This window comes from Cherax quadricarinatus, chromosome 55 (genome assembly GCF_038502225.1).
Source record: "Cherax quadricarinatus isolate ZL_2023a chromosome 55, ASM3850222v1, whole genome shotgun sequence".
Taxonomy (NCBI): Eukaryota; Metazoa; Arthropoda; class Malacostraca; order Decapoda; family Parastacidae; genus Cherax; species Cherax quadricarinatus.
Window position 1 is genome coordinate 14386063 of NC_091346.1, and position 25782 is coordinate 14411844.

The 25782-nt window shown below is 39.4% G+C and overlaps 1 protein-coding gene across 9 annotated transcripts in view; it reads right to left on the reverse strand.

The window, feature by feature from the left end:
* Wdr24 (WD repeat domain 24) overlaps window positions 1-25782 on the reverse strand; it is an 87353-nt gene that overhangs the window by 43597 nt on the left and 17974 nt on the right. For all 9 annotated transcript variants that reach the window (XM_070096865.1, XM_070096862.1, XM_053791499.2 and 6 more), the window contains exons 6-12: window positions 23971-24187; window positions 13951-14054; window positions 13349-13493; window positions 9658-9821; window positions 4178-4370; window positions 3513-3649; window positions 2056-2184 (exon numbers count right to left, since the gene is read on the reverse strand). In XM_070096865.1, coding sequence (XP_069952966.1) covers window positions 2056-2184; window positions 3513-3649; window positions 4178-4370; window positions 9658-9821; window positions 13349-13493; window positions 13951-14054; window positions 23971-24187 — 1089 coding nt within the window. The remainder of the gene's footprint in view (window positions 1-2055; window positions 2185-3512; window positions 3650-4177; window positions 4371-9657; window positions 9822-13348; window positions 13494-13950; window positions 14055-23970; window positions 24188-25782) is intronic.

The window sequence follows — 25782 nt, forward strand, 5'->3', positions numbered from 1 at the left end:
GGCACTAAAAAAACATGTCCTCTGTTCATCAGTTATGTTTCCAGGACCCTCTTATATTATGCTTGCTTTCCATTTTGAATTTTTATTCACACAAACAATAGAAGATTTACTGCCATGCAGACTACTGTATTATATTAATAATTTTATAAATAATGTCATTACATTCCTGAACAAATATTAGACCAAGCAGTTCGTTGCGTATTGGAGGAATGACGTAATTTGTGTACATACTCTGAAGCATTAGAAAAATCGAATGTTCCTGCTGCTTTGAGATCAATTTCAAACTATTTGCCGTCCTGAAACTAATCAAATTCATCTCTATTTCTGTAATATACCTTCCATTTTATAAAATGAAACCAAGACACCAAGAATACAACCATAAAAGCCATACAAAAATACACCGCAGTCAATGTTTTAAATAAAAAAAAATCATCTTTTTTCTTCTCATTATGCACAGTGTGCTGCAGGATTTTTTTAATAGTGAATACTTACCACACAGACCCATTCTCACATATCTAGGCCCAAATTTACCGCTCACAGCTGATCTGAGTGAACTGAACTCATGGCGTAGTACTACAGCAGAGACAGTGACCTCAAACCTGTAGTATGTACTATGGCACAGATTGTGATGTGGTTAAACTAAGGGTTTGTTGTACCATAATTATCAAAAAAATATTATTAGTTGCTTAAAATATACAGAGGAGAAAAAGGACTTCTTCATATTTGAAGTTTAAAGTAGTTTAGTGAATTCCATTAATAAAGCATATACTGCCCTGTATTATTTATTAAGTGAAACTGGAAATGGTGATAGTTATTGGGCTCTGATTACTAAAATAGCTAACTGTTTCCAAAATTAGGAATCCTTTTGAACTCTTTCACTGTCGAGACCCCTGCTCACAAATTTGCTCTCAGTGTCCTGATGGTAATGACACCAAAAGTAAGAACTTTGATGGAAAACTTATGGAATTACGCTCTCGCGAAGTTAGCAGTCTTGGCGATATATACGCATTGGCGATTTCATCCACTTTGATAGCTATTTTCTGCCAATTCCATTGTTACAGTCAACCAAACTCATAGCTATTTCTCTAGAACTCTATTTGTTCTATCAACTGAGTACAAGAAACTGCCCATTTGCTGATTTCAACTACCCAATAAAGTGGTCAGAAATTGATAATTTGGCCAATTTCACACAAATTTCAAAAGTTGCCAATATCAAAACAGGATGCAGAATAAACAATACAGACATTCCTATTACTAAAATAATATTTTCTCTGTTCATTAGTCACGTCTCCAGGCCCCTCTTGCTTTCCATTTTGAATTTTTATTCACACAAAAAATAGAAGATTTACTGTCATGCAGACTACTGCAGTATTGTAATAATTGTATAAATAATGTCAACTCATTCATGGCTACGTATTAGACTGGCCAGTTGGACACATGATGTCCTTTGTTTACTCTTAAACTCGAACATATCCGCAAATTTGAGCTCGATTTCAAGGTACTTTTCATCTATTTCTGTACTATATCTTCCATGCTATCAAATGATACCAAGAAAATAAGAATGCAACAATAAATACCATACAAAAATGCACCTCAAAGTTGGCATTTTAAACCAAAAACATGGTCAGAATTTTTTTTTTCTCATTATGCATTGCATTCTGTAGGATTTTTTTTACATTGCACACACTGACCACGCAGACCCATTCTCTCACTTGTAGGTTTACCAGCTTTCTCCTGCTAGATTTGAAGCCGCTAGAATTTTGGCGTATTAATATGTCACTGATACTGGCTTGTAAGCCATACTAATAAGTCACCGACAGTGAAAGGGTTAATACGTATATTGTTTAGGGAATATGAGATGCCTTAATCTTAATACAAAAATTAACTGGAAATTTCATTTCAAACTTTAAAAAAGAGCAGCACAATATTCTAATAATAATGAAATGAGGTACTGTATCCTGTCACTGTAATGGGAATACAAAATAAAACAGGCTTTCATACAAGTTTTATGAAGACATTAAGGACAATTTACTGACCAAGTTAAAAGGAGCTTACCTAGCAATGTTAGTAAGTTTCAGGTCGTGGTTGTCAGTGTCATCAGTCTCTGTCTCAGCTTCCTCTGCACTGAAGCCTCCACCAGAGGTGTCTCCACCAGCATCACCACCGGAAAAATGACGTGATGACCTGCATACATGAATTAACGCTTATTTTCCAAGGCAACACATACAAAACAAAATAAAAGTTTATTTCTTTGCAAAGATTACAATGTGTGTTTACATTTTATAATGTGATTGGCATAAATCATTGGCATAAATGCTGAGGCATTTCGGGTAGACATAGGTTTTAGATTATATATTTTTGATGGTATGATTTATTTAAAAGACTACATATAAGAGAATAAAAATACTGTGATTAGAACAATACACAAATAACCAACACAAAGGAGAAAGAAACTTATGAAGATGCTTCAGTCTGACTGGGACCATTAACTATTCTCCTGTGTGTAGGTTATTTGTGAATAATACACATAAAATGCACAAAATACATTAAGCACTCAAAATTTTGCAACAGCAGTGACTGAACAATTGTGGAAGTTGGCCACAAGTGAAAATCTTGCTCTAGTTACCATATACAAGCATTAAAAATATGAAGCTGATCGAATAAGGCCCTCTCGTGTTGTGAATGAAATAAAAACACAAAATTGTAGGTAGGAAAAAGAAAAAAAATTTCACTCAACCACTTGATACCTAATAAACTCACACTACTTAAATAATGAATGACTATCATGAGAAAAGATGAATTACTCAAGTCTGGAATGTGTTCATAATGCATAATGATATCAACAAAATAAGTCAGTTGATCAAGTAAATTTGTTGGCCCACAGATGGCTCCAACTTCATCCTGTTCCCTATGTCTCATAACAATAAAAAGGCTCTTAAAATAGCTGAGGTAGGTAACAGATCTTAGCTTGTAAATTAAGTTAGGAATCCTTACCCTAACCTTGTTAACCCTTAAACGGTCCAAAAGTATATACAGTGGACCCCCGCTTAACGATCACCTCCAAATGCGACCAATTATGTAAGTGTATTTATGTAAGTGCGTTTGTACGTGTATGTTTGGGGGTCTGAAATGGACTAATCTACTTCACAATATTCCTTATGGGAAAAAATTCGGTCAGTACTGGCACCTGAACATACTACTGGAATGAAAAAAGTTCGTTAACCGGGGGTCCACTGTATACGTTTTTTCAACATCTGAAAGTATGTAAAAAAATGTAGATCTTTTCTTTTGTTTTACATTTGAAAACGTGTAAAAAAAACTTTTATCTAATTATTTTTTTGTTATATCTGAAAATATGTAAAAAAAAGTAGATCTACTTTTGTAGCACTAAGAATTTGAACGTCGATCTCTTTGGACCGTTTAAGGGTTAAACCCTGTGTAAAAAAAAAAAAAGAAGACATTAAAATACAGGACGTGAACACAGATGAGTACTGTACGCATCTTTTCATTACCTCTGTTCATTTTCCAGACTGGTGTCTGGTTGTATAGCTGGGTCATCTCTACTAGATCCCTGAAGCCCTGGCAAGTGGTCACTTCCGCCACCCACACCCATATACAACATATGTAGCATCTGCCATGTTAGTGCCACCTGAAGAAAGAATATAAATGAAAATGAAATACATCAGCTTCAGTGCTATGTAATATTCTCTTCAAGCCAGCCAAGAAAGCCATCTCAGTAAACTATTATTAACCCGTAAACGGTCCAAGCAGATCTACGTTCACATGTGTAGTGCTACAAAAGTAGATCTACGTTTTTTTTACATATTTTCAAATATAACAAAAAAAAAAGTAAATCAAAGTTTTTTTTACACATTTTCAAATGTAAAAAAAAACAAAAAGAAGATCTACTTTTTTTACATACTTTCAAATATTGAAAAAACGTATATATACGTTTGAACTGTTTACGGGTTAAATTCAAAATGGGCAGCAATTTTTAAGTGAAAAAATATTCATGTATAAAAGAAGGTACATCTAACTCTAAATCATCACAGGGAATACAATACTGGAAACTTTAAAAAAATATACAAGAAAATGCAAACACTAAAAATGGGACACCACAAATATAACTCTGCTCCAATAACTATGGACAGGTTATCACAAATGGGAAATCACATACCTGATGTCTATTAAGTTTTTTAGCTACTGCAGAATTGTGTTCACATATTTCGGGAAGAGAGCGACCAGTAAGGAGATACTGCTTTGCTGACTGAACAAGATGGTGGCTAGAGACTGGACCATCCTCTTTACAGGTAATCATTTGTACTGAAGACAACACCTGTCCATTATGATCATTATAGTTCGCTGGTTTCCTGTATGAGAACTGATTCATTACTGCCAGAACATGTGTGATTAGCACCAAGTAATAAACGAATACAACACTTCAAATGGAACAATTGACTTTTAACTTATGGTCTAATAAATCTAGAATTAGTACCCTGGTGCCTTAGCGCACTACACCAAAGAAACCCCATGGTCTTCTGTGGCTCAATGAGCTAAGTAATTGGGCTGGTAATTCTAGATTTGCTAGACCTTAGCCTCAAAACCTGTCACTTCATCTGAATTACACAACACAGGTTTTAGGTTAATTTTTTTTATTTTTATTATCACACCGGCCGATTCCCACCAAGGCAGGGTGGCCCGAAAAAGAAAAACTTTCACCATCATTCACTCCATCACTGTCTTGCCAGAAGGGTGCTTTACACTACAGTTTTTAAACTGCAACATTAACACCCCTCCTTCAGAGTGCAGGCACTGTACTTCCCATCTCCAGGACTCAAGTCCGGCCTGCCGGTTTCCCTGAATCCCTTCATAAATGTTACTTTGCTCACACTCCAACAGCACGTCAAGTATTAAAAACCATTTGTCTCCATTCACTCCTATCAAACACGCTCACGCATGCCTGCTGGAAGTCCAAGCCCCTCGCACACAAAACCTCCTTTACCCCCTCCCTCCAACCCTTCCTAGGCCGACCCCTACCCCGCCTTCCTTCCACTACAGACTGATACACTCTTGAAGTCATTCTGTTTCGCTCCATTCTCTCTACATGTCCGAACCACCTCAACAACCCTTCCTCAGCCCTCTGGACAACAGTTTTGGTAATCCCGCACCTCCTCCTAACTTCCAAACTACGAATTCTCTGCATTATATTCACACCACACATTGCCCTCAGACATGACATCTCCACTGCCTCCAGCCTTCTCCTCGCTGCAACATTCATCACCCACGCTTCACACCCATATAAGAGCGTTGGTAAAACTATACTCTCATACATTCCCCTCTTTGCCTCCAAGGACAAAGTTCTTTGTCTCCACAGACTCCTAAGTGCACCACTCACTCTTTTTCCCTCATCAATTCTATGATTCACCTCATCTTTCATAGACCCATCCGCTGACACGTCCACTCCCAAATATCTGAATACGTTCACCTCCTCCATACTCTCTCCCTCCAATCTGATATTCAATCTTTCATCACCTAATTTTTTTGTTATCCTCATAACCTTACTCTTTCCTGTATTCACCTTTAATTTTCTTCTTTTGCACACCCTACCAAATTCATCCACCAATCTCTGCAACTTCTCTTCAGAATCTCCCAAGAGCACAGTGTCATCAGCAAAGAGCAGCTGTGACAACTCCCACTTTGTGTGTGATTCTTTATCTTTTAACTCCACGCCTCTTGCCAAGACCCTCGCATTTACTTCTCTTACAACCCCATCTATAAATATATTAAACAACCACGGTGACATCACACATCCTTGTCTAAGGCCTACTTTTACTGGGAAAAAATTTCCCTCTTTCCTACATACTCTAACTTGAGCCTCACTATCCTCGTAAAAACTCTTCACTGCTTTCAGTAACCTACCTCCTACACCATACACTTGCAACATCTGCCACATTGCCCCCCTATCCACCCTGTCATTCGCCTTTTCCAAATCCATAAATGCCACAAAGACCTCTTTAGCCTTATCTAAATACTGTTCACTTATATGTTTCACTGTAAACACCTGGTCCACACACCCCCTACCTTTCCTAAAGCCTCCTTGTTCATCTGCTATCCTATTCTCCGTCTTACTCTTAATTCTTTCAATTATAACTCTACCATACACTTTACCAGGTACACTCAACAGACTTATCCCCCTATAATTTTTGCACTCTCTTTTATCCCCTTTGCCTTTATACAAAGGAACTATGCATGCTCTCTGCCAATCCCTAGGTACCTTACCCTCTTCCATACATTTATTAAATAATTGCACCAACCACTCCAAAACTATATCCCCACCTGCTTTTAACATTTCTATCTTTATCCCATCAATCCCGGCTGCCTTACCCCCTTTCATTTTACCTACTGCCTCACGAACTTCCCCCACACTCACAACTGGCTCTTCCTCACTCCTACAAGATGTTATTCCTCCTTGCCCTATACACGAAATCACAGCTTCCCTATCTTCATCAACATTTAACAATTCCTCAAAATATTCCTTCCATCTTCCCAATACCTCTAACTCTCCATTTAATAACTCTCCTCTCCTATTTTTAACTGACAAATCCATTTGTTCTCTAGGCTTTCTTAACTTGTTAATCTCACTCCAAAACTTTTTCTTATTTTCAACAAAATTTGTTGATAACATCTCACCCACTCTCTCATTTGCTCTCTTTTTACATTGCTTCACCACTCTCTTAACTTCTCTCTTTTTCTCCATATACTAGGTTAATATAGTGAGTTAAAACAGAATGACAGATAAAACAGATGGTCCACTGTACATAAATATGCAGGAATATGATAAAAATAACTCCCTCTCCTGTATATACACCTACCATCCGACTTACGACCGAGTTCGGTTCCGAGAAACCAGTCGTAAGTCGAAATGGTCGTAAGTCGAACTTTACTACTGAATATCAACAAAACATTTTTGTAATGACTTTATTTTATTGTTTTATTTTGGTATTTCATGTTTTACTTTACTTTTTATGCTGTTAGTACTGTATTTTATACTGTAAGGTTTAGGATAAACACTGTGTACAACACAAATAGTTGTTTATTTCCCAGAAATTTGGCATAAAAAACACGGTCATAAGTCGAGTGGTCGTAAGTCGAGCAGGTCGTAAGTCGGATGGTAGGTGTATTACTAAATTTAAAAAGAGAAACTTTTGTTTTTCTTTTTGGGCCACCCTGCCTCGGTGGGATATGGCCGGTTTGTTGAAAGAAGATGATAAAAATATATTAGCAGTGTACCAGTAAAGCAGTAGGCTGGTTGGCTTACTTTTCCTCAGAGCACAAATGTCGATAATTCATCTATTCACAGAAAGCACTAGATTTGCTAAACTGCTGATCAAACCATACCACGGGTGGGGTTAGAACCCGCGATGAGAGTCACAAAACTCCAGACCATCATGTTAGCCACTGGACCAGCTAGATGCAATAAGATTCATCCAACAAGGTATATTTCTACACCATAGGAAGGTGTAGGAAGGAATATTTTGAGGAATTGTTAAATGTTGATGAAGATAGGGAAGCTGTGATTTCGTGTATAGGGCAAGGAGGAATAACATCTTGTAGGAGTGAGGAAGAGCCAGTTGTGAGTGTGGGGGAAGTTCGTGAGGCAGTAGGTAAAATGAAAGGGGGTAAGGCAGCCGGGATTGATGGGATAAAGATAGAAATGTTAAAAGCAGGTGGGGATATAGTTTTGGAGGGGTTGGTGCAATTATTTAATAAATGTATGGAAGAGGGTAAGGTACCTAGGGATTGGCAGAGAGCATGCATAGTTCCTTTGTATAAAGGCAAAGGGGATAAAAGAAAGTGCAAAAATTATAGGGGGATAAGTCTGTTGAGTGTACCTGGTAAAGTGTATGGTAGAGTTATAATTGAAAGAATTAAGAGTAAGACGGAGAATAGGATAGCAGATGAACAAGGAGGCTTTAGGAAAGGTAGGGGGTGTGTGGACCAGGTGTTTACAGTGAAACATATAAGTGAACAGTATTTAGATAAGGCTAAAGAGGTCTTTGTGGCATTTATGGATTTGGAAAAGGCGTATGACAGGGTGGATAGGGGGGCAATGTGGCAGATGTTGCAAGTGTATGGTGTAGGAGGTAGGTTACTGAAAGCAGTGAAGAGTTTTTACGAGGATAGTGAGGCTCAAGTTAGAGTATGTAGGAAAGAGGGAAATTTTTTCCCAGTAAAAGTAGGCCTTAGACAAGGATGTGTGATGTCACCGTGGTTGTTTAATATATTTATAGATGGGGTTGTAAGAGAAGTAAATGCGAGGGTCTTGGCAAGAGGCGTGGAGTTAAAAGATAAAGAATCACACACAAAGTGGGAGTTGTCACAGCTGCTCTTTGCTGATGACACTGTGCTCTTGGGAGATTCTGAAGAGAAGTTGCAGAGATTGGTGGATGAATTTGGTAGGGTGTGCAAAAGAAGAAAATTAAAGGTGAATACAGGAAAGAGTAAGGTTATGAGGATAACAAAAAGATTAGGTGATGAAAGATTGAATATCAGATTGGAGGGAGAGAGTATGGAGGAGGTGAACGTATTCAGATATTTGGGAGTGGACGTGTCAGCGGATGGGTCTATGAAAGATGAGGTGAATCATAGAATTGATGAGGGAAAAAGAGTGAGTGGTGCACTTGGGAGTCTGTGGAGACAAAGAACTTTGTCCTTGGAGGCAAAGAGGGGAATGTATGAGAGTATAGTTTTACCAACGCTCTTATATGGGTGTGAAGCGTGGGTGATGAATGTTGCAGCGAGGAGAAGGCTGGAGGCAGTGGAGATGTCATGTCTGAGGGCAATGTGTGGTGTGAATATAATGCAGAGAATTCGTAGTTTGGAAGTTAGGAGGAGGTGCGGGATTACCAAAACTGTTGTCCAGAGGGCTGAGGAAGGGTTGTTGAGGTGGTTCGGACATGTAGAGAGAATGGAGCGAAACAGAATGACTTCAAGAGTGTATCAGTCTGTAGTGGAAGGAAGGCGGGGTAGGGGTCGGCCTAGGAAGGGTTGGAGGGAGGGGGTAAAGGAGGTTTTGTGTGCGAGGGGCTTGGACTTCCAGCAGGCATGCGTGAGCGTGTTTGATAGGAGTGAATGGAGACAAATGGTTTTTAATACTTGACGTGCTGTTGGAGTGTGAGCAAAGTAACATTTATGAAGGGATTCAGGGAAACCGGCAGGCCGGACTTGAGTCCTGGAGATGGGAAGTACAGTGCCTGCACTCTGAAGGAGGGGTGTTAATGTTGCAGTTTAAAAACTGTAGTGTAAAGCACCCTTCTGGCAAGACAGTGATGGAGTGAATGATGGTGAAAGTTTTTCTTTTTCGGGCCACCCTGCCTTGGTGGGAATCGGCCGGTGTGATAATAAAAAAAAAAAAAAAAAAAAATAAGGAAGGTTAGCACAGGCACCACTGTAACCACAAATGCAAGTTTTTACAGACAAATCCGTGGTATGGTGTGTTTGCAATCGTGTCATTTTGATTTCTTGAGTCATTGCTGATCAACCAGTGACCCAGTGATTTCATAAAACTTTTTCAATAAGCATTTCACAAATGAATGCTTCTAATAAATGCCTCTGGAATATATATATAGCTCAGTATTTCCAAATATAAACATTCACCTGAACACTGATAATTTTGCCAGCGATCCAGTGGGTTCGGAGTCTTCTTTAATGCGGGCAGCAGTAGAGATGTTACCGTAATTACTGATGCCTAGAGCAGCAGGATTAACGTCTTCCATGGGTCTGATGGCATCTTGGAAGGAATGGTGGATCAAAGTGCAGTCCTGTAAAGAATATTTAATAATTCATGTTAAATTCAAGAGATTACAGAACAAAATAAGATGGTAATGAACGAATTTAAAAACTCAGTGTAATGAGTAGGGTTTGAATCTGCAGTATGGCAGTCCTGGAGTTACCAGCTCTGTGGTCCACTGAATAACCAAGTAAAGATTATTATCCATGGTTCAATAATTATATAATCATCATTTTATCATCTTAAGTGGAAAAGCCCCTAGTCATACAGCACATTTTGGTCAGACTTAAAATTAAACATACAATAAAACAGAGAAAAGGTAGACCACATAATTGCTAAATGCAAATTACTTTATGACAGGCTGGTAAGCCAAGGACTGCCAGATCACAGGCATGAATTTGGTTGGCTACACTGATGAGACCAGAGACAATTTGCTGCTTCACAGTTTATACTTTTACATGCTCTCTCTCTCCTTTGGTTATAACTCTTTCTTTCCCAAATGCTAGACAATGAGAGTTTCGACCTGGAAGTTATTCGTGACATCCTCAAGTACAGTGGACCCTCGACCAGCGATATTAATCCGTTCCTGAGAGCTCATCGTTAATCAAAATAATCGTTAATCGAGTTAATTTTCCCCATAAGAAATAATGGAAATCAAATTAATCCGTTCCTGACACCCCAAAGTATTGAAAAAAAATTTTTTACCACATGAAATATTAATTTTAATACATACAAACTGAAGAAGACATGCACAGTTACATGACACTTACCTTTATTGAAGATCTGGTGATGATTGATGGGATGGGAGGAGGGGAGAGTGTGGATCTTCTTAGGGTTTAGAAGGGGAATCCCCTTCCATTAGGACTTGAGGTAGCAACTCTTTTTCCGGGGTTACTTCCCTTGTTCTTTTAATGCCACTAGGACCAGCTTGAGAGTCACTGGACTTCTGTCGCACAACATATCTGTCCATAGAGGCCTGTACCTCCCATTCCTTTATGACATTTCTAAAGTGTTTCACAACATTGTCAGTGAACAGGTTGCCAACACGGCTTGCAGTAGCTGTGTCAGGGTGATTTTCATCCATAAAGGTTTGCACTTTAAGCCACATTGCACAGATTTCCTTAATCTTAGAAGTAGGCAACTTCTTTAGTTTCTCTATCCCCTCCTCCGAAGCAGTTTCCTCAGGTGTGGCCTCATGCTGATGAAGATGATCTAGCAGCTCATCAGTGGTTAGTTCTTCATTGTCCTCCTCCACCAACTCTTCCACATCCTCCCCACTAACCTCCAACCCCAAGGACTTCCCCAGTGCCACAATGGATTCCTCAACTGGCATAGGATTCTCAGGGTTAGCCTCAAACCCTTCAAAATCCCTTTTGTCTACACATTCTGGCCACAGTTTTTTCCAAGCAGAGTTCAAGGTCCTCTTAGTCACTTCCTCCCAAGCCTTACCTATAATGTTTACACAATTAAGGATGGTAAAGTGATCTTTCCAAAACTCTCTTAAGAGTCAGCTGAGTTTCTGAGGTCACTACAAAGCACCTTTCAAACATAGCTTTTGTGTACAGTTTCTTGAAGTTGCCAATGACCTACTGGTCCATGGGCTGCAGGAGAGGAGTGGTATTAGGAGGCAAAAACTTCACCTTAATGAAGCTCATGTCCCTAGAAAGTCGCTCTGCCAAGTCTGAAGGATGACCAGGAGCATTGTCTAATACCAGGAGGCACTTAAGGTCCGATTTATTTTCCAGGAGGTAATTTTTCACAGTGGGGGCAAATGCATGGTGTAACCAGTCATAGAAAAAGTCTCTAGTGACCCATGCCTTACTGTTTGCCCTCCACAGCACACACAAATTAGCCTTGAGGACATTGTTTTTCCTGAACACTCTGGGAGTTTCAGAGTGATACACCAATAAAGGCTTCACTTTGCAATCACCACTAGCATTGGCACACATCAACAGAGTAAGCCTGTCTTTCATAAGCTTATGTCCTGGGAGTGCCTTTTCCTCCTGAGTAATGTAGGTCCTGCTTGGCATTTTCTTCCAAAACAGGCCTGTTTCATCACAATTAAACACTTGTTCAGGTTTGAGTCCTTCACTGTCTATGTACTCCTTGAATTCATGCACATATTTTTCAGCTGCTTTGTGGTCCAAACTGGCAGCCTCACCATGCCTTATCACATTATGAATGCCACTACGTTTGTTAAATCTCTCAGACCAACCTTTGCTGGCCTTAAATTCACTCACATCACCACTAGTTGCTGGCATTTTTTAAATTAAATCGTCATGCAACTTCCTAGCCTTTTCACATATGATCGCTTGAGAGATGCTATCTCCTGCTATCTGTTTTTCGTTTATCCACATCAATAAGTCTCTCTCAACATCTTCTATCACTTACGATCTCAGTTTCGAAAACATAGTTGCACCTTTGGCAAGAACAGCTTCCTTGATTACCGTTTTCTTGCCCACAATAGTAGCGATGGTTGATTGGGGTTTACTATACAACCTGACCAGCTCGGAGACACGCACTCCACTCTCATACTTAGCAATGATCTCTTTCTTCATCTCTATAGTAATTCTCACCCTTTTTGCTGTAGGGTTGGCACTAGAAGCTTTCTTGGGGCCCATGGTGACTTATTTTGCAGGTGCAATCACTACAAAGGCTGTGATAATATGCAATGTTCCAATTGTATGTTTGGAAGCAACCGCGGCGGCTGGCTGGCTTGTAAACACTGGCACCCATGGGACAAGTGAGGCATGCTCAGGCCAAAGTAGACGCATCTCGAACGGAACGAATAGAGTTGGTCGGGTTTTTTAGTGCTAGTTGAGGCAAAATTTTTGCGATAAAATGTATCGCTAGTCGGATTTATCGTTAATCGATGCCATCGTTGGTCGAGGGTCCACTGTATGTTTCTTCTCTTCTTTCAGTGCCACTGGTCAGGCAAGAGAGCTTTGAGACTTAGGTTGGCATCAATTTCAGTGTTCTTCCAGTAGGAATTATACAGCTCCTTGAACTGTCTTTAAAACCATCTACTTCCATCACGACTCACAAAATCATATTAATATGATAAGTCAATAACTCGTAGGATGGGGTTCGAACCTTTCGAGGGCATAGAAATATACCTAGTAGGATGAACATTATTAGGTTGGTATGGTACAGTGGTTAGGGCACTAGCATGCTAGTTTTAGAACTGGCTCACCATGGGTTTGAAGCCCATCTGTTCTATGAGCTACTTAATTATCCACTAAATTGATATTCATGCCCTAAGTCTTATAAAAATGTGCCATTTCACTTTGCAATATTATTAAGAAAAATTTTTAGTGACCGGTAATTCTAGAGTTAAGGAATAAAAAGGCACAATACTATGAATGGAACAATACATAAATACCTGCATAGGAGACTGAAATGACATCATAAGTTTCATTCTCCTATGTGCAGGTATTTATGTAAATAATAATTCTAGAGTTACTTGTATGACTTACCCAGTTACATAATAATCAAAATAACACAGAAACACAGTGAAAAACTATGCTATTTTTAAATAGTATTTACAATTTCACCTACCTTACCAACAGACAATAAGCTGTTTGGATCAGCCCGCCAACAGATACCTGTTGTAAGATTCTTATGCTCATTAAAAGCAGCAAGTGGTATATATGGCCGTCGTATATCCCACACATTGATGCTACAGTCACACAACAATGCAGAGCTAGAAAAGAATACAGAACAAGCTGTACATTCAAGTCTGTAACATTATTAAGAGTCAATATGCACATGAACTCATGTATGTCACATCTTATCAATCCTGTGTATGGTATGTGTAGTGATATTATCAAAAAATCATTATTTAGTCTGGTAAAACAATTTTAGCAATTCTTATTAACCAAAAATTTTCAATAACTGAAACACCCTTGATTGATCATTCAGGATAAAGTAAGTCTTCAATAAAATACAGTGGACCCCCCGCTTAACGATCACCTCCCAATGCGACCAATTATGTAAGTGTATTTATGTAAGTGCGTTTGTACGTGTATGTTTGGGGGTCTGAAATGGACTAATCTACTTCACAATATTCCTTATGGGAGCAAATTCGGTCAGTACTGGCACCTGAACATACTTCTGGAATGAAAAAATATCGTTAACCGGGGGTCCACTGTACTACTGACCTTGCAATGTGAAACTTGGTGTTGGGTCTCCACTTGACTCTGCCAACTGAAGCAATTGTCTGTATGGTGTTGCACACAGTTGGATTGTCATTTAAATCCCACACCTGTAAATTCAATTATTGTACTTGCATGACAAATAAATAAAAAGATCTTAAAACTAACAGGCTACGTACTGTACAATAATATATGAGGTTGCCTAGCTTATGCTAATTCACTTTAATGTAATGTCTTATTTTTAAGTGATTTCATACATGTGATATGCATTCTCCTAGGTAGTAGTGTGGTAGACAGCAACCACCTTTCATCTGCAGAATGCTTACGGAGTCAAACACAATGTTTGCGGTTTTCAGAGACCCACATAAAGGATCATTTTGACAAAGAAATATGGATCCTGGGTTACAACTTATACAGATGTGACGGAGTGAACCAGCAAAAGGGGGGTATTGGCCTGTATATCACAGAGTCACTTATATGCTCAGAACTACTAAATGCCACAAATGATGTAGTTGAAGTTTTGGCAGTAAAGATGGAAAACCAAAACCTGGTCCTTGTGGTTGTATACAAGCCTCCAGATGCAACTTCCCAACAATTCCAGGAACAGCATTTAAAAACTGATCACTGTCTGGAAAATCTTCCAGCTCCTGCCCCCAACATCTTGCTCCTGGGGGGATTTCAACCTAAGGCACCTAAAACGGATGAATGAAGCAAATAATGTTGTAGCAGAGACAACACCAGGAGGCAGCTCAGGTGAAAACTCGCACACACACGAGCTTTTAAATCTCGGTACCAAATTCACCTTAAACCAGCAAATAATAGAGCCTACAAGATTCTAGAATACATTGGACCTCATCTTCACTAACAATGATGATCTGATACGAAATATTACCACATCAAAAACAATATACTCAGATCACAACATAACAGAGGTACAGACATGTATGCATGGGGCCCCCAGACTGACAAAATATAATCAGTCACAAGGGAGCCTTTGCCAAATTCAACTTCAATAACAAAAACATAAGATGGGACCAAGTAAACCAGGTCCAAAGTGATATAAACTGGGAAGACAGCCTAAGCAACACAGATCCAAACCTATGTCTACAACAAATTAACTCTGTGGCACTCGAGGTATGCTCAAGGCATATTCCTTTAACCCTTAAAGGGTCCAAACGTATATATATGTTCACTCGCGTACCGCCCCAAATTTTTTGAGGAAAAAAGAAATCTTTTCTTTTAAAAGGAAAAAAGAGCATATGGTACCCAGGCATCCCCAATTATTTTAATATGGAACACAGAGAGTGCACACACCCATTCTCTCATGTCTAGGTGACTCAGGCTTATTGTGGCAATGTTGAATGAATGACAAAGAAAACGTATATATACGTTTGGGGCGCTACGCGCGTGAACATATATATACGTTTGGACCGCTTAAGGGTTAAGGAAAAGGAGATGTAAACTATAAAGAGAAAGACGCTCCCCATACAGGTGAAGGCAAAGAATAATAAAGCGCCTAAAAGAGGCCAATATATCTGTAATATATAGGGAGACACTGGTTACAGAAATAGCAAACATCAAACTAAAGTTAAAAGAATCTTGCAGGAGCCAAGAAACACAAGAAGAACTAAAACACACAAATGAAACTGAAAGAAACCCCAAATAATTCTTTTCTTATCCTAAATCAAAGTCAAGAACAACATCCAGTGTTGGGTCCCTACTTAAACAAGATGGGTCCTATGCAGATGATACCAAAGAAATGAGTGAGCTACTCATGTCCCAATATGACTCAGTTTTTAGCGAGCTGCTAACCAGACAGAGTCGATGAACTAAATTAATTTTTTATGAGAGACACAGAATTTGGTAGGCTCAAACCTATCTGATGTTATCCTGATACCAAATGACTGAAAAGGTGATAAATGGCATGCCCATGCACTCTGCCCCAGACCCAGACTCATGGAACTCCATGTTTATAAAGAACTGCAAGAAGCCCTTATCATATGCTTTTAACATCCTATGGAGAGGGAGCATGGACACTGGGGTTGTTCCACGGCTGCTAAAAACAACAGACATAGCCCCATTCCACAAAGGGGGCAGTAAAGCAATAGCAAAAAACTACAGACCGACAGCACTAATGTCCCGTATCATAAAAAACTTTGAAAAGGTTCTAAGAAGCAAGATCGCCACCCATCTAGATACCCATCATTTACTCAACTAAGGGCAACCTGGGTTTAGAGCAGATAGCTCCTGTCTATCCCAACTACTGGACCACTATGACAAGGTTCTGGATACTCTAGAAGACAAACAAAATGCAGATGTAGTATACAAAGCCTTTGCAAAAGCCTCTGACAAGTGTGACCACAGTGTAATAGCACACAAAATGCATGATAAGAGGAATAACAGGAAAAGTTGGTAGATGGATCTATAATTTCCTAACAAATAGAACACAAAGAGTAGTAGTAAACAAAGTAAAGTCTGAGGCGGCTACTATGAATAGATCTGTTCCACAAGGCACAGTACTGCTCCCATCCTGTTCCTCATCCTTACATCTGACATAGACAGGGATGTAAGCCACAGCACTGTGCCTTCCTTTGCAGATGACACCAGAATTTTCATGACAGTGTCCTCCATTGAAGACACCGCAAGACTCCAGGTGGACATCAACCAAATCTTTAAATGGGCCACAGAAAACAATATGAAGTTCAGTGATGAAAAATTTCAATTACTCTGATATGGAAAACGTGAGGAAATTAAAACTATATCAAAGAATAAGACAAATTCCAACCACACAATAGAGCAAAAAACTAATGTAAAAGACCTGGGCGTGATCATGTCAAAGGATCTTACCTTCAAAGACCCTAACATTGTATCAATTGCATCTGCTAGAAAAATGACAGGATGGATTTATTTATTTCCAATTTGTGCACACATACAGAGGTACAAAAAAATACAGATAAGAGCAGTATGCCAAAGCCACTTATACTATGCATAGCATTACGGGCTGGCTTAAAATGAACTTAAGATTAACTAAGCAATGATTATTATTATTATTATAATCAAAAAGAAGCGCTAAGCCACAAGGACTATACAGCGCTGCTACTAAGCAATGATGAAATCAGTGATAAAACATTAATGTAAACAGATAACTATAAAGCACAAGTGAGTATTACAAAGACAGGTCATATGGTTGCATTCAGTTAGGTAGTGATTCTGTTAGGTAGTTATTTTTTTTTTTTTTATTATCACACCGGCCGATTCCCACAAAGGCAGGGTGGCCCGAAAAAGAAAAACTTTCACCATCATTCACTCCATCACTGTCTTGCCAGAAGGGTGCTTTACACTATAGTTTTTAAACTGCAACATTAACACCCCTCCTTCAGAGTGCAGGCACTGTACTTCCCATCTCCAGGACTCAAGTCCGGCCTGCCGGTTTCCCTGAATCCCTTCATAAATGTTACTTTGCTCACACTCCAACAGCACGTCAAGTATTAAAAACCATTTGTCTCCATTCACTCCTATCAAACACGCTCACGCATGCCTGCTGGAATTCCAAGCCCCTCGCACACAAAACCTCCTTTACCCCCTCCCTCCAACCCTTCCTAGGCCGACCCCTACCCCGCCTTCCTTCCACTACAGACTGATACACTCTTGAAGTCATTCTGTTTCGCTCCATTCTCTCTACATGTCCGAACCACCTCAACAACCCTTCCTCAGCCCTCTGGACAACAGTTTTGGTAATCCCGCACCTCCTCCTAACTTCCAAACTACGAATTCTCTGCATTATATTCACACCACACATTGCCCTCAGACATGACATCTCCACTGCCTCCAGCCTTCTCCTCGCTGCAACATTCATCACCCACGCTTCACACCCATATAAGAGCGTTGGTAAAACTATACTCTCATACATTCCCCTCTTTGCCTCCAAGGACAAAGTTCTTTGTCTCCACAGACTCCTAAGTGCACCACTCACTCTTTTTCCCTCATCAATTCTATGATTCACCTCATCTTTCATAGACCCATCCGCTGACACGTCCACTCCCAAATATCTGAATACGTTCACCTCCTCCATACTCTCTCCCTCCAATCTGATATTCAATCTTTCATCACCTAATCTTTTTGTTATCCTCATAACCTTACTCTTTCCTGTATTCACCTTTAATTTTCTTCTTTTGCACACCCTACCAAATTCATCCACCAATCTCTGCAACTTCTCTTCAGAATCTCCCAAGAGCACAGTGTCATCAGCAAAGAGCAGCTGTGACAACTCCCACTTTGTGTGTGATTCTTTATCTTTTAACTCCACGCCTCTTGCCAAGACCCTCGCATTTACTTCTCTTACAACCCCATCTATAAATATATTAAACAACCACGGTGACATCACACATCCTTGTCTAAGGCCTACTTTTACTGGGAAATAATTTCCCTCTTTCCTACATACTCTAACTTGAGCCTCACTATCCTCGTAAAAACTCTTCACTGCTTTCAGTAACCTACCTCCTACACCATACACTTGCAACATCTGCCACATTGCCCCCCTATCCACCCTGTCATACGCCTTTTCCAAATCCATAAATGCCACAAAGACCTCTTTAGCCTTATCTAAATACTGTTCACTTATATGTTTCACTGTAAACACCTGGTCCACACACCCCCTACCTTTCCTAAAGCCTCCTTGTTCATCTGCTATCCTATTCTCCGTCTTACTCTTAATTCTTTCAATTATAACTCTACCATACACTTTACCAGGTACACTCAACAGACTTATCCCCCTATAATTTTTGCACTCTCTTTTATCCCCTTTGCCTTTATACAAAGGAACTATGCATGCTCTCTGCCAATCCCTAGGTACCTTACCCTCTTCCATACATTTATTAAATAATTGCACCAACCACTCCAAAACTATATCCCCACCTGCTTTTAACATTTCTATCTTTATCCCATCAATCCCGGCTGCCTTACCCCCTTTCATTTTACCTACTGCCTCACGAACTTCCCCCACACTCACAACTGGCTCTTCCTCACTCCTACAAGATGTTATTCCTCCTTGCCCTATACACGAAATCACAGCTTCCCTATCTTCATCAACATTTAACAATTCCTCAAAATATTCCTTCCATCTTCCCAATACCTCTAACTCTCCATTTAATAACTCTCCTCTCCTATTTTTAACTGACAAATCCATTTGTTCTCTAGGCTTTCTTAACTTGTTAATCTCACTCCAAAACTTTTTCTTATTTTCAACAAAATTTGTTGATAACATCTCACCCACTCTCTCATTTGCTCTCTTTTTACATTGCTTCACCACTCTCTTAACTTCTCTCTTTTTCTCCATATACTCTTCCCTCCTTGCATCACTTCTACTTTGTAAAAACTTCTCATATGCTAACTTTTTCTCCCTTACTACTCTCTTTACATCATCATTCCACCAATCGCTCCTCTTCCCTCCTGCACCCACTTTCCTGTAACCACAAACTTCTGCTGAACACTCTAACACTACATTTTTAAACCTACCCCATACCTCTTCGACCCCATTGCCTATGCTCTCATTAGCCCATCTATCCTCCAATAGCTGTTTATATCTTACCCTAACTGCCTCCTCTTTTAGTTTATAAACCTTCACCTCTCTCTTCCCTGATGCTTCTATTCTCCTTGTATCCCATCTACCTTTTACTCTCAGTGTAGCTACAACTAGAAAGTGATCTGATATATCTGTGGCCCCTCTATAAACATGTACATCCTGAAGTCTACTCAACAGTCTTTTATCTACCAATACATAATCCAACAAACTACTGTCATTTCGCCCTACATCATATCGTGTATACTTATTTATCCTCTTTTTCTTAAAATATGTATTACCTATAACTAAACCCCTTTCTATACAAAGTTCAATCAAAGGGCTCCCATTATCATTTACACCTGGCACCCCAAACTTACCTACCACACCCTCTCTAAAAGTTTCTCCTACTTTAGCATTCAAGTCCCCTACCACAATTACTCTCTCACTTGGTTCAAAGGCTCCTATACATTCACTTAACATCTCCCAAAATCTCTCTCTCTCCTCTGCATTCCTCTCTTCTCCAGGTGCATACACGCTTATTATGACCCACTTCTCGCATCCAACCTTTACTTTAATCCACATAATTCTTGAATTTACACATTCATATTCTCTTTTCTCCTTCCATAACTGATCATTTAACATTACTGCTACCCCTTCCTTTGCTCTAACTCTCTCAGATACTCCAGATTTAATCCCATTTATTTCCCCCAACTGAAACTCTCCTACCCCCTTCAGCTTTGTTTCGCTTAGGGCCAGGACATCCAACTTCTTTTCATTCATAACATCAGCAATCATCTGTTTCTTGTCATCCGCACTACATCCACGCACATTTAAGCAACCCAGTTTTATAAAGTTTTTCTTCTTCTCTTTTTTAGTAATTGTATACAGGAGAAGGGGTTACTAGCCCATTGCTCCCGGCATTTTAGTCGCCTCATACGACACGCATGGCTTACGGAGGAAAGATTCTTTTCCACTTCCCCATGGACAATAGAAGAAATAAAAAAGAACAAGAGCTATTTAGAAAAAGGAGAAAAACCTAGATGTATGTATATATATATATGCATGTGCGTGTCTGTGAAGTGTGACCAAAGTGTAAGTAGGAGTAGCAAGATATCCCTGTTATCTTAGCGTGTTTATGAGACAGAAAAAGAAACCAGCAATCCTACCATCATGCAAAACAGTTACAGGTTTTTGTTTCACAGTCATCTGGCAGGACGGTAGTACTTCCCTGGGTGGTTGCTGTCTACCAACCTACTACCTACAAGGTAGTGTATTTAAAAAATAATAAAGTTAGATTGGGTTTTAGGTTTAACATTTATGTGATATAATTGTGAGAAACATTTAAGATATACAATTTATAATGTTCAGTTATTCAGTATTTATTTGGTTTTGGGTGAGTAAGTAATCTTTGAGAAGAGACTTGAATTTATAAACAGGTTGTGTTTCTTTTATATTTACAGGTAATGAATTCCAGATTTTAGGGCCTTTTATGTGCATTGAGTTTTTGCATAGTGTGAGATGGACACTAGGAACATCAAAGAGTGATCTGTGCCTTGTGTTATGGTCATGTGTTCTGTTGAGGTTGGCAAGGAGATGTTTGAGGGGAGGGTTAATATCAGAGTTAAGTGTTCTATGTATGTAATAGGTGCAGTAATAAGTATGGATGTTTTGTATGGTGAGTAGGTTTAGTGTATTGAATATTGGTGGAGTGTGCTGCCTGTAGTGAGAATTTGTTATCATTCTAACTGCAGCCTTTTGTTGGGTAATTAGTGGTCTGAGATGGTTAATTGTTGTTGAGCCCCATGCACAAATTCCATAGGTGAGATAGGGGTAAATAAGAGAGTGATATAATGAGAACCTTCAAAACTAGGGATGCCAAGCCCATGAAGACACTCTTCAGGTAGCTTGTTTTATCTTGGCTGGAATATTGCTGCACACTAACAGCATCTTTCAAGGCAGGTGAAATTACTGACCTAGAAAATGTACAAAGGACCTTTACGGCACACATAACTGCGATAAAACACCTCAATTACTGGGAATGCTTGAAGTTCCTCAACCTGTACTCCCTAGAATGCAGGCAGGAGAGATACATGATTATATACACTTGGAAAATCCTACAGAGATAAGTACCAAACTTGCACACGAAAATCACTCCCTATGAAAGCAAGACTCGGCAGACGATGTAACATTCCCCCAAAGAAAAGCAGGGGTGCCACTAGCAAGATAAGAGACAACACAGTAAGTATCAGAAGCCCAAGACTGTTCAACTGCCTCCCAGCATACATAAGGGGTATTACCAATAGACCTTTGGCTGTCTTCAAGAAGGCACTGGACAGGCACCTAAAGTCAATACCTGACCAGCCGGGCTGTAGTTTGTACGTCGGGTTGTGTGCGGCCAACAGTAACAGCCTGGTTGATCAGGCCCTGATCCATCATGAGGCCTGGCCACAGACCGGGCAGCAGGGGTGTTGACCCCCGAAACCCTCTCCAAGTATACTCCAGGAGGTACTACTGTCCTGCCAAGTGAGTGTAAAATGAAAGCCTGTAATTGTTTTACATGATGGTAGGATTGCTGGTGTCTTTTTCCTGTCTCGTAAACTTGTAAGATTTCAGGTGCATATTGTTACTTCTACTTACACTTAGGTCACACTACACATGCATGTACAAGCATATATATACACACCCCTCTATGTTTTCTTCTATTTTCTTAGTACTTCTTATTTTTGCTTATTTCCTCTTATCTCCATGGGGAAGTGGAACAGAATTCTTCTTCTGTAAGTCATGCGTGTCATAAGAGGAGACTAAAATGCCGGGAGGAAGGGACTAGTAACCCCTTCTCCTGTATACATTACTAAAGTTAAAAAGCAAAACTTTTGTTTTTCTTTTTGGGTCGCCCTGTCTCGGTGGGATACAGCCAGGTTGCTGAATGATGATGATGATGATCTGCATTCTGCATGTGTGACTGGTACAGTTCACAAGACATATTAAGACTTGATGAAAAATTAAGTGTTAATGGCCTGCCTGATTGTGTTAAACGTACTTGTCATCCTGACTGAAAAGCATAAACAGAATAAACGAGGGTCACATATATTTATGTATATATATTTTAACACACTGGCTGTCTCCCACTAAGGCAGGATGACCCAAAAAATGAAGAAACACTTTCACTATCATTCACTCCATCACTGTCTTGCCAGAGGAATGACGACACTACAGCTCAGATGCCCCTCCAAACTGCAAATATCCCCACCCTTCCTTCAAAGTGCGGGCACTGTACCTATCACCTCCAGGACTCAAGTCCAGTTTACCAGTTTCATGGAATCCCTTCATAAATACTACCTTGTTCATACTCCAACAGCATGCCAAGTTATAAAAAAAAACACTTGCCTTCACTCACTCGTATGTAACATGCTCACACATGCCTGTTGGATGTCCAAGCCCCTCCCATACAAAAACCTATTTTTTTTTTTTCAACAAGTCGGCCATCTCCCACTGAGGCAGGGTGACCCAAAAAGAAAATACTTTCATCATCATTCAACACTTTCACCTCACTCACACATAATCACTGTTTTTGCAGAGGTGCTCAGAACACAACAGTTTAGAAGCATATACATATAAAGATACACAATATATCCCTCCAAACTGCTAATATCCCAAAACCCCTCCTTTAGAGTGCAGGCATTGTACTTCCCATTTCCAGGACTCAAGTCCGGCTATATAAAAATAACCGGTTTCCCTGAATCCCTTCACTAAATATTATTAAATATTAAAGTAGTAGGTTGGTAGACAGCAACCACCCAGGGAGGTACTACCGTCCTGCCAAGTGAATGTAAAACAAAAGCCTGTAATTGTTTTACATGATGGTAGGATTGCTGGTGTTTTTTTTTTTTTTGTCTGTCTCATAAATATGCAAGATTACAGATATGTCTTGCTACTTCTACTTACACTTAGGTCACACTACACATACATGTACACGTTTATTTATACACACTCATCTGAGTTTTCTTTGATTTTATCTTAATAGTTCTTGGTCTTATTACTTTTCCTTTTATATCCATGGGGAAGTGGAATAAGAATCTTTCCTCCGTAAGCCATGCGTGTTGCAAAAGTCAACTAAAATGCTGGGTACAATGGGCTAGTAACCCCTTTTCCTGTAAAGATTACTAAAAAGAATAAGAAGAAGAAACCTCTTATGTCCTCAAAATTCTAAAGTCAAATATATTCAGTTATCTTTTTTAGCTGACTATTTAGTTATTAAACAATGGCACAATCAAACCTTGTGAAGAATAAAAAGCAGAAAATAGAAAGAGAACTCTATATTTTGCCTACAAACTTAAGTCCATTTTAGCAAAATCAAAATATTCAAAACTCTATCCATAGTCCGTTATATTTTCTCTGTATAGATTTGTTTGTGCCACTGGCCAGCATTTATTGCACTCTCCTTTTGTCACTAAACAATGCATTACCTTAATAGTTTTATCCCTCCCAGCAGTGGCAATCCAAGTTTTAACTTCAGGATGCCAGTCAAGGGCAAAAATAGGACCTCCATGAGCAGTGAACTGCTTCTCCACACGGTCGGATCTTCTCATGTCCCACAACTGAACATTTCCATTCTCAGATACTGCACAGAAATTCACACTGTGATGGGGGTTGAACTGAACATCTCTGACACTTTCTGCATTACTGCAAATAAAGAAGTATTTTTAAGATTACAGCAACTAGGAAGAAAAACTGATACAGTATAAGACTATATATTTTTTTTAACATGCTGGCCATCTTCCACTGAAGCACGGTGAACCAAAAAGAAACGCTTCATCATCATTCACACTATCAGTCTTGCAAGAGGCATGCAGATACTGACAATCTCAAACCCTAATATAAGCAAAATAGGGTAGGTAATAACACCCTGAAGCAGAAAGCCTAATGAAAACTGATACATATTTCTATTGCTGGCACTCTCAGCTCACACACTGAGGGCCGACACCTGCTGCTCCCTGTTCACTCATCAGCAAAATGGATACCTGGGTGTTAGTTGACAGTGGGTTGCATCCTGGGATAAAATTGACCTAATTTTCCAGAAATGTTCTGCATAACAAGGAGCTTTCTATATAGTAGTATGTCACTGATGTCAGCTAAGCCTGTATAGCTTGTACATGTACTTGTAGAAATAATGATTATTTTTATTATTTTTATTATTATTATTATTCTTCTTTCAACACACCGGCCGTATCCCACCGAGGCGGGGTGGCCCAAAAGGAAAAACGAAAGTTTCTCCTTTTACATTTAGTAATATATACAGGAGAAGAGGTTACTAGCCCCTTGCTCCCGGCATTTTAGTAGCCTCTTACAACACGCATGGCTTACGGAGGAAGAATTCTGTTCCACTTCCCCATGGAGATAAGAGGAAATAAACAAGAATAAGAACTAGAAAGAAAATAGAAGAAAACCCAGAGGGGTGTGTATATATGTGCTTGTACATGTATGTGTAGTGTGACCTAAGTGTAAGTAGAAGTAGCAAGACGTACCTGAAATCTTGCATGTTCATGAGACAGAAAAAAGGACACCAGCAATCCTACCATCATGTAAAACAACTACAGGCTTTCGTTTTACACTCACTTGGCAGGACGGTAGTACCTCCCTGGGTGGTTGCTGTCTACCAACCTACTACCTATATTATTATTATTATTATTATTCTTCTTCTTTCTTTCAACACACCGGCCGTATCCCACCGAGGCGGGGTGGCCCAAAAGGAAAAACGAAAGTTTCTCCTTTTACATTTAGTAATATATACAGGAGAAGAGGTTACTAGCCCCTTGCTCCCGGCATTTTAGTTGCCTCTTACAACACGCATGGCTTACGGAGGAAGAATTCTGTTCCACTTCCCCATGGAGATAAGAGGAAATAAACAAGAATAAGAACTAGAAAGAAAATAGAAGAAAACCCAGAGGGGTGTGTATATATGTGCTTGTACATGTATGTGTAGTGTGACCTAAGTGTAAGTAGAAGTAGCAAGACGTACCTGAAATCTTGCATGTTCATGAGACAGAAAAAAGGACACCAGCAATCCTACCATCATGTAAAACAATTACAGGCTTTCGTTTTACACTCACTTGGCAGGACGGTAGTACCTCCCTGGGCGGTTGCTGTCTACCAACCTACTACCTATATTATTATTATTATTATTATTATTATTATTATTATATTAAAGGCATGAGTGAATTGCACATCTTAACTCTGTTAAATAATAGTGTCTCATAACATAATTCTTACAGGAAAAA